This window comes from Scyliorhinus torazame, chromosome 1, assembly GCF_047496885.1.
Source record: "Scyliorhinus torazame isolate Kashiwa2021f chromosome 1, sScyTor2.1, whole genome shotgun sequence".
Lineage (NCBI taxonomy): Eukaryota > Metazoa > Chordata > Chondrichthyes > Carcharhiniformes > Scyliorhinidae > Scyliorhinus > Scyliorhinus torazame.
In genome coordinates, this window is record NC_092707.1 from 84,503,986 (window position 1) to 84,516,741 (window position 12,756).

General features: G+C 48.8%; 1 protein-coding gene across 3 annotated transcripts in view; it reads right to left on the bottom strand.

Moving 5' to 3' along the window:
* Positions 1 to 12,756, bottom strand: part of acads (acyl-CoA dehydrogenase short chain) — a 252,716-nt gene that overhangs the window by 22,823 nt on the left and 217,137 nt on the right. For 2 of the 3 annotated variants that reach the window (XM_072497358.1, XM_072497343.1), the window contains one exon: positions 9,861 to 9,917. The exons of the other annotated variant lie outside the window; for it this stretch is intronic. In XM_072497358.1, the coding sequence (XP_072353459.1) occupies positions 9,861 to 9,917 (57 nt within the window). The remainder of the gene's footprint in view (positions 1 to 9,860; positions 9,918 to 12,756) is intronic. 3 annotated transcript variants of the gene reach the window in all.

Genomic DNA, 12,756 nt, shown 5'->3' on the forward strand with positions numbered 1-12,756 from the left:
GAGCTACAACACACCAACCTACAAGGCTAAGAGCTGGAAAGCGATGGTAGGCTGTATAGCTTTTTAAAAAATTCATTTACGGGATGTGGGCGTCGCTGGTTAAGCCGGCATTTGTTGCCCATCCCTAGTTGTCCTTCAGAAGGTGCTGTTGAGTTTCCTCCTTGAACCGCTGTAGTCCTTGAGGTGTAGGTACACCCACTGTGCTGTTAGAGAGGGAATTCCAGGATGTTGCCCGACGACAGCGAAGGAGAGGCGATATGTTTCCAAGTCAGGGTGATGAGTGATTTGGAGGGGAGTCTCCAGGTGGTGGGGTTCCAGGTATCTGCTGCTCTTGTCCTTCTGAATGGTAGTGGTCGTGGGTTTGGAAGGTGCTGTCTAAGGAACCTGGTGAGTTATTGCAGTGCATCTTGTAGATGGTACACATGGCTGCCACTGTTCGTCGGTGGTGAAGGGTTTGAATGTTTGTGGAAGGGAGAGCAATCAAGTGGCCTGCTTTGTTCCGGATGGTGTCGAGCTTCTTGAGTGTTGTCAGAGCTGCACTCATCCAGGCAAGTGGAGAGTATTCCATTACACTCCTGACTTGTGCCTTGTAGATGGTGGACAGGCTTTTGGGGTCAGGAGGTGTGTTACTCGATGTAGGATTCCTAGTCTTTAACCTGCCCTGTTAGCCAGAGAATTAATTAAATGAAAAACATGAAATGAAATGAAAATCGCTTATTGTCACAAGTAGGCTTCAAATGAAGTTACTGTGAAAAGCCCCTAGTCGCCACATTCTGACTAGTCCAGTCCAATTTCTGATCAATGGTACACCCCAGGATGTTGATTGTGGGCAATTCAGCAATGATAATGCCATTGAATGTCAAGGGGCGGTGGTTAGATCCTCTCTTGTAGGAGATGGTCATTGCCTGGCACTTGTGTGGCGCGAACGTAACTTGCCACTTGTCAGCCCAAGCCTGGATATTGTCCAGGTCTTGCTGCATTTGGACATGGACTGCTTCATTATCTGAGGAGTCGCGAATGGTGCTGAACATTGTGCAGTCATTCGTAAACATCCCCACTTCTGACCTTATGATGGGAGGTCATCGATGAAGCAGCTGAAGATGGTTGGGCCTAGGACACTACCCTGAGAAACTCCTGCAGTGATGTCCTGGAGTTGAGATGATTGGCCTCCAACCCCCACACCCATCTTCCTTTGTGCCAGGTATGACTGCAAGCAGCAGAGATTTTCCTCCTGATTCTCATTGACTCCAGTTTAATTCGGGATCCTTGATGCGATACTCGCTCAAATGCTGCCTTGATGTCAAGGGCAGTCCCTCTCACCTCACCTCTGGCATTCAGCTCTTTTGTCCATGTTTAAACCAAGGCTGTAATGCGGTCAGGAGCTGAGTGACCCTGGCGGAACCCAAACGGAGTGTCTGTGAGCAGGTTATTGCTGAGTAAGTGCTGCTTGATAGCACTGTTGATGACTCCTGCCATCACTTTGCTGATGATGGAGAGTAGACTGATAGAGCGGTAATTGGGTGGGTTGGATTTGTCCGGTTTCTTGTGTACGAACACACCTGGGCAATTTTCCACATTGCCGGGTAGATGCCATTGCTGTAGCTGTACTGGAACAGCTTGGCTAAGGGTGCGGTTCTGGATCACAAGTCTTCAATACTAGCACAGTGGTTAGCACTGTATATTCACAGCGCCAGGGTCCCAGGTTCGATTACTGGCTAGGTCACTGTATGTGTGGAGTGTGCATGTTCTCCCCGTGTCTGCTATGTTTCCTCCGGGTGCTCCGGTTTCCTCCCACAAGTCCCGAAAGACGTGCTGTTAGGTGATTTGGACATTCTGAATTCTCACTCTGTGTACCCGAACAGGAATGTGGCGACGAGGGGATTTTCACTGTAACTTCATTGCAGTGTTAATGTAAGCCTACTTGTGACAGTAAAGATTATTATTATTACTATTGCTGGAATATTGTCAGGGCCCATAGCCTTTGCAGTATCCAGTGCCTTCAGCCGTTTCTTGATATGCCGTGGAGTGAATCATATTGGCTGAAGATTCACATCTGTGATGCTGGGGACCTCCGGAGGAGACCGAGATGGATCATCCACTTGGCACTTCTGGCTGAAGACTGTTGCGAATGCCTCGGCCTTGGGTTTTGCACATATGTGCTGGGCTCCTCCGTCATTGAGGATGGGGATATTTGTGGAGCCTCCTCCTCCAATAAGTTGTTGGATTGTCCACCCGCATTCATGGCTGGATGTGGCAGGACTACAGAGCTAGATTTTGATGTGTTCATTGCTTAGCTCTGTCTATTACTTACTGCTTATGCTGTTTGGCACATAAGCTCCTCATACAGAAGCAGAATATTGCAGATGATGGATATTTGATCAAATTTGATGTGTTAACTCCAACCTACTGAGTACTTGTAGTATTTTCACATTCTTACTGTAACCTATTCCTATACCCGGCATTTAATCACATTATAAGCTGCAATTCCTCAGATTTCTATATAACTGGTGCAGGAACAGAAAAAAATATCCAACTGAATACATCTGAATTATTGCAATTTAATGATGAGAATTATCTGTACAAAATATATTTCACAGAGGGGATATCGTAAATCAGGGATACATTCATCCCAAGTATCTATCTGTAGATAGAGAGCTCATCTTTTATGTGTAATAAATCGACTATTCTGGCAATTGTATTTCATTTCAATTGTTAAGTCTTTCTAAAGCTTTCCTTTTCATCTTTCCGACTTTATTCATGTGAGCAGCCAAATTCCATTTTCCTCACAATGAATGCTCCTGCTGTCACTTTTATACAATTCAAAATCCAAGGTTTCTTTATTGTTCTGAGATAAATGTGTTTCGTGACTTAGCTTCAAACACATCATTTGTTTCTGAGCCAGCAGATGGTTTAAATAAATTACAGGCACTATTTCCTTATATTAAGTGACTCCAGCACCTATTGATTCAACATCATACTTGCAGTTTGCTTTTTGTGTATCAAAAAAATGAAATGTCCCATGCCTTGGACAGAAATATATTTTTTATTTACTGCTGTTCAATAGTACTGGCCCTAATATTAATACAAAGGTGGCTTCCCAGGAGGGATGGGGGTGGAATTGTATAGGGAAGATCTGGAAGTCAACTGAGTGGATCGGAATCTGCAATCTCAGCTCAATTGTACCAGTTAAATTAGACTTCCAGGTTTCATGTCACCAGGCTGTGCATCAGGAGTCTGTGTGATGTGATCTCCATTCTATTTAAATAGACAGTCCACGTGGAAAGCGTTCAGGATGGATGGACAGAGAACAAGGGCAGTAACCAGAGACAATGCCACCTCCTCACTAGAATTACTGTTAGGTAGAGTCAGGAAGAGGAAGGACAGACTTCCCCCCAGCAACAGGAGGACGATACGTGCTGCTCTCACCAAGAAGGTGTTCCTAGAGGTAGCTGAGGAGCTGAGCAGTAGGAGCATTGTATCCAAGTCTTGGATGCATTGCAGGAAGCAGTTTAATGACCTAACCAGGTTAGGAAAAGTGAACAGATTGCTGATTCACCCACATTGCCTGCTTTAAGCACCCCACCCCCTTTCATTCTGTCTTGCTAAGCGTTCTTCATCACATCATTCATTCCTCCCACTCTCTGAGCTGGCACCACTTTCTGTGTACTTCATCACCTTCCCATCCATCCATCCACCCTTGACACTCACCCCAATATTTATCTAATATAATGCATGTCTCATTGTCATCTTCATCAAATACACTGAAATGATAAATTCATTTGAAATGAAAATTGCGTATTGTCACAAGTAGGCTTCAAATGAAGTTACTGTGAAAAAAACCCTAGTCGCCACATTACGGCACCTGTTCGGGGAGGATGGTACATGCTGCTGGCCTTGTTCTGCTTTAAAAGCCAGCTGTTTAGCCCACTGTGCTAAACTGTTCAAAGATCTGTGCTGTACATTTCTTTGTTCTTTTAGAAGATTGTAGTTTAGTCGGGCAGTATGGTCGGCACGGGCTTGGAGGGCCGAAGGGCCTGTTCCTGTGCTGTACATTTCTTTGTTCTTTGATCTGTAGTTATAGGGGAGCAGAACACTAAATGGAGAGGGACAGAACTGGAGTTCATCCAGCATAAGTAGTCCAGCTCACTGATTCTGAGGAGGATTCCCGCAGATAAGTGACATATCTGCATTCCCCCAATCAGAGATGGTAAGACAAGGAGCTTTCTTGTAGCTGGAGACAGAATTACAAATACCTGGGGGGGGGGACCTGCTGACTGTATTTCATTGGCTGTATTTGCTGCCAACCCCACATATGCACATTTCTAGGGTGTGATCTACCTGAATGGGGTCAGAGTCCTGTGGCGTGCGAGATTAGCTGTTTTTTTCTCAGTGCTGTAGGGTGTGATCTACCTGAATGGGGTCAGAGTCCTGTGGCGTGCGAGATTAGCTGTTTTTTTCTCAGTGCTGTAGGGTGTGATCTACCTGAATGGGGTCAGAGTCCTGTGGCGTGCGAGATTAGCTGTTTTTTTCTCAGTGCTGTCACGGCCATCAGGGTAGATCTGGGACATCAGCGGGGAACACGTGGCCAAGACTGCACTGAGCCCCGTTTTCTGCAGTGAGATGTCTCGAGTCCCCTATGTGACCCTTGAATTCCCCCAAGCCCCAACTCACTATCAGGGCCCTCCCGCATCTCTCCACACCCACGCAGGGCACACCCTGGCCCGATTAATGTGGCGCAAAAAATGCCAGCTTGGCATCTTGGCAGTGCCAGCCTGGTACCATGGCAGTGCCAGGTTGGCACCCTGGCAATGTCCCTGTCAGCTATCAATACCACCATGGCAGTGCCACGCTAACAACCAGGTGGCACTGCCGGGGTTCCAGGCTGGCAGTGCCAGGGTGTCTGGGTTGCACCAGCAGTACCAGGGTACCACACTGCCCAGAGGGCAAGCACCTGCGGGCCTCCAACACCCTGGAGGCCCCCATGAGTGCTGTTCCGTCTGGTCCTCGTTTGTGGAGACCAGCACTGAACGGCATTCGCCTGAGGTCTCCAAGGCAAGGGAGGTAGATCCCACAACTTGGGGAGATCTCGGGAACGCATATTAGAGTGAGACCAGGGGCGAAATTCTCCCCAAACGGCGCGATGTCCGCCGACTGGCGCCCAAAACGGCGCCAATCAGACGGGCATCGCGCCGCCCAAAGGTGCGGAATGCTCCGCATCTTTGGGGGCCGAGCCCCAACATTGAGGTGCCAGGCCGACGCCGGAGGGATTTCCGCCCCGCCAGCTGGCGGAAACGGCCTTTGTTGCCCCGCCAGCTGGTGCGGAAATGACATATCGGGGCGGCGCATGCGCGGGAGCGTCAGCGGCCGCTGACAGTTTCCCGCGCATGCGCAGTGGAGGGAGGCTCTTCCGCCTCCGCCATGGTGGAGACCGTGGCGGAGGCGGAAGGGAAAGAGTACCCCCACGGCACAGGCCCTCCCGCGGATCGGTGGGCCCCGATCGCGGGCCAGGCCACCGTGGGGGCACCCCCCGGGGCCAGATTGCCCTGCGCCCCCCCCAGGACCCTGGAGCCCGCCCACGCTGCCTTGTCCCGCCGTTCAAAAGGTGGTTTAATCCACGCCGGCGGGACAGGCAATTTATCGGCGGGACTTCGGCCCCTCCGGGCCGGAGAATCCAGCGGGGGGGCTCGCCAACCGGCGCGGCCTGATTCCCGCCCCCGCCGAATCTCCGGTACCGGAGACTTCGGCAACTGGCGGGGGCGGGATTCACGGCAGCCCCCGGTGATTCTCCAACCCGGCGGGGGGTCGGAGAATGACGTCCCAGTTGTCTCGCTCCAACATGCAGATTTACCAGAAAGTGATCCTGTCCACAATGGACAGGATTCACATCGCAACGTACGTCCCGCGAGATTGTGTTAAATTCCAGGATCTTCCTGCATCTACTGGCTGTGTTGCGCTGCGCCGTGCTGCAACGCAACTGGTAGATCCCACTCCTAATGTATCTCCACTACATTTACTAATTGACATGCAGCCATGATTAATTGGGATGGCCACCTTCAAGACTGGCGGAATTAAGAGGATTCTGTAGACTTGACACTGCTGTATTGAAATGCATTCAGTGTCAAGAAAAACATTTTTGCACATTGCAGAAGTCAAGTCGATAATTTAAAGCAGCAAACTAACGAACGGAAAATCTAGGGACATTCAGGCACCATTTTGCGTTGAACGCCTCCAGAGTTTCTGTTTCCGTGTTGCAGCGTCTATGAATTGTTAATGATGGCTCTTTGACAAGTATTTGATTATAATTAAAACATCAGAAAATTGAGTCATTTCACTGCAGCTATTGTTTGGTGACCGTGTTGTTGGAACATTAATACATTTCCTGTCTAAAAGATGAACGATTTGGGCATTTTTATACAAAAACTGCTTGACAGGCTGTGTGCAGCAGAGATAAGTCTGCATGGACCAGTGCACCAGGCAAGGGTGGCCATATCGTGTTGGCAGGAGTGCCAGGTATTTCATCAACAACTGAACAGTGAGAGGAATGAGTATAGTAATTGCCAAGATTTTCAAGTTGACATGACCAAATCATAGCGCTTTCCTATGTCCTCCAGAGCCTTCACACATACACTTTGGGCGGAATTCTACCCCCCACGCCGGGTGGGAGAATCGCCGGGGCGCCGCGTGAGTCCCGCCATGCCGCCCCGACATCTGCACGCGATTTTCCCACCCCCCCGAACCGGCGCGGCGAGAATCACGACTGGCCACTGGGAGAATCGCCGCTCGCCGTTTGTAACGGGCGAGCGGCGATTCTCCGGCCTGGATGGGCTGAGCGGCCTGCCCCACCCGACGGCTTCCCGCTGGCGCCGTCCACACCTGGTCGCTGCCGGCGGAAACAGCGCGGGAACGCTGGGGGGGGGGGGCGGCCTGTGGGGGGAGGGAGGGGGGGTTCCTGCACCGTGGGGGGCCTCAAATGGGGTCTGGCCCACGATCGGTGCCCAACGATCGGCGGGCCGGCCTCTGCGAAGGCAGACCTCCTTTCCTCCGCCACCCTGCAAGATCCATCCGACATCTTCTTGCGGGGCGGCCTCGGGGATGACAGCAAAGCGCATGCGCAGGTGAAGTCATTTACGTGGCATCAGCCGCGTCATTTACGCGGCGCCGCTTTTACGCGGTGCGAACGCCCGGCGCACGTAAATGACGCAACGATGCTCCTAGCCCCCTGGGGGCGGGAGAATAGGGGGCTGGGAGCGGGCTCCGACGGCGGAGTGAAACACTCTGGTTTTCACGCCGACGTCGGCACTTAGACTCCCGATGGGAGAATTGCGCCCAAAGTGTGGCAAGGTGTCCATGATTCATCAGAGGACTTAATTCCTTCTGAGGAGGTTCACCATCAGGGGTGGGATTCTCCGACCCCCCGCCGGGTCGGAGAATCGCCGGGGGGCGGCGTGAATCCCGCTCCGGCGCCGGCTGCCGAATTCTCTGGCGCCGGCTGCCGAATTCTCCGGCGCCGTTTGTTTGGTGGGGGCGGGGATCACGTCGCGCCGGTTGGGGGCTGTTGGCAGTGGCCCCCCCGGCGATTCTCCGGGCCCCAACGGGCCGAGTGCCCGCTTGTTTTCGGCCAGTCCAGCCAGTGTGAAATACACAAGGTCCATACCAGCGCGAGCTGGCTCTGAGGGCGGCCTGCGGAGTTCTCGGGAGAGCGCGGGGGTATCCGGCCCCGGGGGGGGGGGGGGGGGGGGGGGGCACGGTGGCCTGGCCCGTGATCGGGCCCATCGATCTGCGGGCGGGCCTGTGCCGTGGGGGCACTCTTTCCCTCCGCGCTGACCTCTGTAAAGCTCCGCCATGGCCGGCGCGGAGAAGAAACCCCCTGCGTATGCGCAGGGATCACGCCAGCGGTTCTGCGCATGCGCCAACTCGCGCCGGCCGACGTAGGCCCTTCGGCACCGGTTGACGCGGCGCCAACCACTCCAGCGCCGGCCTAGCCCCCGGAAGTGCGGAGGATTCCACAGCTTCTGGGCAGCCCGACGCCGGAATGGTTCACACCACTCTTTGGCACTGGTACGGGCCGCCCCGCCGGTTGGGGGAGAATCCCGGCCCATATCTCTGGCAATCAGAGTTTACTTGCCAGCGAATAAGTATTCCCTTCTCATACAGTATAATGCAGTTGTTTCCCCTGACATTGGTATTCTTGCAATTGTCCTGACCTGATGAGTTCAAGATGAAAGGCTTTGGCAAAATGTACTTTTTCAGCAATACACAAGTTAAATTCGGAACCAAGTTAAACACGGTTTAAAATGCCCTCATTACCACCTAAGAACTTTATTTGCTTACAGCCTATTATTAAATTTCCATCACTGGGGTGTAAATTTCCCATCTGCATCCAAACACATCTCTGTTAAACCTGGACATGAGCATGTTGGAGTGGAGTTGCACTCCTCCTCTAACAATCAGAACTTTTAACCTCCACCGCTCTTGGGTTAAAAGTTACCCATTGTTTCAAACAAGTTACTAGAAAAGCACAACAACATTCACAGTTACATCATAATTTTTTGCCCCTTAAGCCATTAGGTCCTGAAAAATTCCTGTCTGTCTGGACCGATCAACTATTTGCTTGTAACCCGAATACTATAACACTAATTATTCGATAAATTTACTCAAATGTCAAAGATGGTTATCTTTCTGTAATTTGAAAGTAAACTGTTATTACTAAAAACAAAACATAATTTTAAATGCAAAATAGTTAACATTTAGTTGTGTTTATCCATCATTTCACCTGCCCTCTTATTTTCTTTCAATTTAATTTTATTCCTTTCCCTTTTTAAAATAAATTTAGAGCACCCAATTCATTTTTTTTTTCCAATTAAGGGGCAATTTAAGCGTGGCCAATCCACCTACCCTGCATGTATTTGGGTTGCAGGGGCGAAACCCACACAAACTCGGGGAGGATGTGCAAACTCCACACAGACAGTAACCCAGAGCTGGGATCGAACCTGGGACCTCGGCACCATGAGGCATCAGGGCTAACCCACTGCACCACCGTGCTGCCCAACTACTTTCCTAACTAAAATACTTGATTGATATTTTTTGCCTTTTGTTCAGTCTCAGCAACCGACAAGCTTTATGTTGCAACATATCTATTGGATGCCTGTTTCTCCATGGAGACCCACGCATTGCAGGTGCTCATAATATTTGAAATTATACACAAATGAAATGAGGGTCAACAAGATGCACAGATGTCGTGCGGCAACTTCAGGACAATTAGGGATCGATTCTCTACAAGGGCAGTAATGCATTCTATATTAATTTCCGATTTAAAAAAAAACGCACAATAGGACGTTTATTAGGTTTCCCTGTTGTCTGGATTATTCCCCAGCTAGGGAATGGACAGATGATAATAATCTGTTGTCAGTGCTGTTCTACAGTCTATCATTCAGAGATATATAACAGCAACCCACTAGGTAAATACCTTGACTGCAGGTCTGCTCCTGACCAAAGTCAGGAACTCACCACGAAAGGAGCGTCACCAGGAAGTCGCTGGGTCGGGAAACTGATCGGGAATTCAGTGTGTGTGGAATTCCTGTCGCAAATTGCACACCATGAATGCATTGAAAATGAAATGAAAATCGCTTATTGTCACAAGTAGGCTTCAAATGAAGTTACTGTGAAAAGCCCCTAGTCGCCACATTCCGGCACCTGTTCAGGGAGGCTGGTATGGGAATTGAACCATGCTGCTGGCCTGCTTTAAAAGCCAGCTATTTTGCCCAGAGTGCTAAACCAGCCCCTTGATGTTGGAACACTCACAACACAATGCTTATTCACAATTCAATCAAAATTAGCAAATGAACAACTACTGCACTTACTTTATGAGCTATACTTGTTGCAGCCTCAGATGCTGCCAGTTTGGCCATTGCAGCTTCCTGTAAATCAAGGGGGGGGGGGAAAAGAAATCAAAATTCAATTACCGTGAACAAAGTTTTTCATACCATACGTATGATATGCATTGTCTACAATCTCCAATATTATGAGGCAATTTCTGTCCTATTTTACATGGCAGAATTACATCAAGCAGGTTCAGAATTATGCCGGGTTCTGTTGCGTGGTGGATTTACAGCAATGGCAGCGAAGAGCCAACTGCACATTTGCCAAGAATGCTCGTCAGCTTTTGTTCAAAAGCTTTTGATCATCATTTTCAGTTTCTGGCCAGGGTTTGCCCCATGGGTCTGTACAGATAGGTTAGGGTGCTTAGTCTGCTTGTCACACTGTTGCCAGCTCTTTGCATTTGCTGCCAGTGATTCTTGTAGTGGCACCACCTCATTTATTTTACAGCAAGCTAGGGCTGCCATCAACAACAATGCTGCAATATTAAATAGATGTAAAATGAATTGCAGCCAAATCTGTCTATCTTGCCCGTAATGCAAAATGTACGACTGCAAGAGGCATACCTTTGGAATGTTCTGTTATATAAGCAGATTACAAAAAAAATACAAAATCCCACAAGACTTTAAAAAATGTCAAAAGTTTCATTAATGTGATACAGACGACAATATCCCTCGGAGCTGATGCTGGCAATATACCAGAAAATCAACACACTCAATAAATTAAAAATTTTAATCCTAAACTGGAATATAATGTGCAGCCGTTCAAGATTGTCACCACAGGGGCACATAATAAGCCAGAGTCATATGTAATGTTGCCAAGCCCCGATTAACAGCACATACTTTGTGCACTCCAGTCCTATTATACCTATGAGCCATAACAAAGATTCAGTTCCTTATTCTCATTCAGCAGGATGCACAGGCACTCTATGTTATATAGAGAGAGATAAATAATTTTTCATACAAAGTTTTCTTCACTCGAATCTGTAAAGGCTTTTATCTGCCTTTCTTTTTCAGATGCAACCATCAGTGTTTCACAGTGAGAGGCAGCGTATGGAGAGCCCAGCCAGTGTACTAGCGGCTCGGTAGCACAGTATGAGTGGCACGGTAGCACTGTTGCTTCACAGCTCCAGGGTCTCAGGTTTGATTCCCGGCTTGGGCCACTGACTGTGTGGAGTCTGCACGTTCTCGCTCTATCTGCATGTGTTTCCTCCGGCTGTTCCGGTTTCCTCCCACAAGTCCCGAAAGACGTGCTGTTAGATCATTTGGACATTCTGAGTTCTCCCTTTGTGTACCCGGACAGGTACCGGATTGTGGCGACTAGGGGCTTTTCACTGTGTTAATGTAAGCCTACTTGTGACAATACGATTATTATTATTATATTATAGCATCTCTAGCATATGCAACCAGGTCAACCTCTGCCACCGGGTTTGGTGTTTAATAGGCCTTACAGGATGTGCAAACTCCACACGGCCTTACAGGTTCCACTCATTCTCTTTGTAAAATTCACACTGATAAATGGCCTAGAACTTTTTGTGAGAACGGGATCATCCCACCTACTGCATAGAGAGGCAGTAAGCACAGGAATGGTGTCGAGGAGGGTGGCACGGTGGTGCAGTGGTTAGCACTGCTACCTCACGGAACCGAGGACCCGGGTTCGATCGCGGGCCCGTGTCACTGTCCGTGTGGAGTTTGCACATTCTCCCCGTGTCTGCGTGGGTCTCACCCCCACAACCCAAAAGATGTGCAGGCTAGGTGGATTGGCCAATCTAAATTGCCCCCTAATTTAAAAAAAATAAAAAAGGAATGGTGTCAAGGGAAGCAGGACTAGTTTCCATTAGTACGGGGTTCAGGTAGGAGCGTGTAGAATGCTGGGGGAGGGGGTGGGCTGCGGGCAATGGAACGTAGGGGAAGGAGAAAAAGTCTTGTGGATTGGGAAAGCAGTAGGCATTGCAAGAATAGAGGAAAGAACAGAACAGGAGAGGGACCATAATCCATGTGGGGGAAGTGATTCGAGGGGCTCCGATCTTGGAAAGTGAGTGGCAAAGAAAAGAGTAAATAAATACTAATGAAGTGGGAGATCAATTCATGATAATGTAGGGAAGAAGGTTGGAGGATATTTCACCTTTAATTTGAAAATCAAAAATATTTCAGGGGGAGCAGACCCCCATTTAAAAATGACTACCAACTGTTGCCAATGACACCTGTATTTTTCTTTAAGACTTCCATGTATGTCATTTTTGATGTGTTGGGTGCTCTGGATCCGTGGAACACATACAGGCTACCAACACTTAAAATAGTGCAACACTATTTTATTAAGTTAGAAATGGTTGAACATACTTTCACTGTGGGTGAACACGATGTTAGATTAAACTAAAGACCTATGCCTGTCCTAACCAGTCTATGCACTCAGCACATGGTGAAGATCTGTGCTGTAAGCTGTAAGCTCTGTCCTTCTGAGAAGCTGCATCCCGAATGAGCGGGAACTCTGATGCCCTCTGTCTATATAGTGAGTGTGCTCTAACTGGTGATTGGCTGCGGTGTTGTGTGTGTTGATTGGTCTTGCTGTGTGTCCATCAGTGTGTGTGTCTGCACCATGATATACTGGTGTATATTATGACATCCCCCTTTTATAAAAAATGTATGTGTGTGGCAATAAATAATGTGTGGTGAGAATGTTCCTAACTACATGTGGGGTGCGAAGACATATTTACAGGACTACGTACATGAGAACTAAGCTATTTACATGGGAAGGTGCCTGGTGCAGAGAAGCAGTATGCAACAAGAATAACGAGATCAACACTATATACAAACCAGGGAAACGATCAAACAAAGCAACAAAACAATTCAGAGAGTCCATAAATTCAAAAAGTTCATAAAT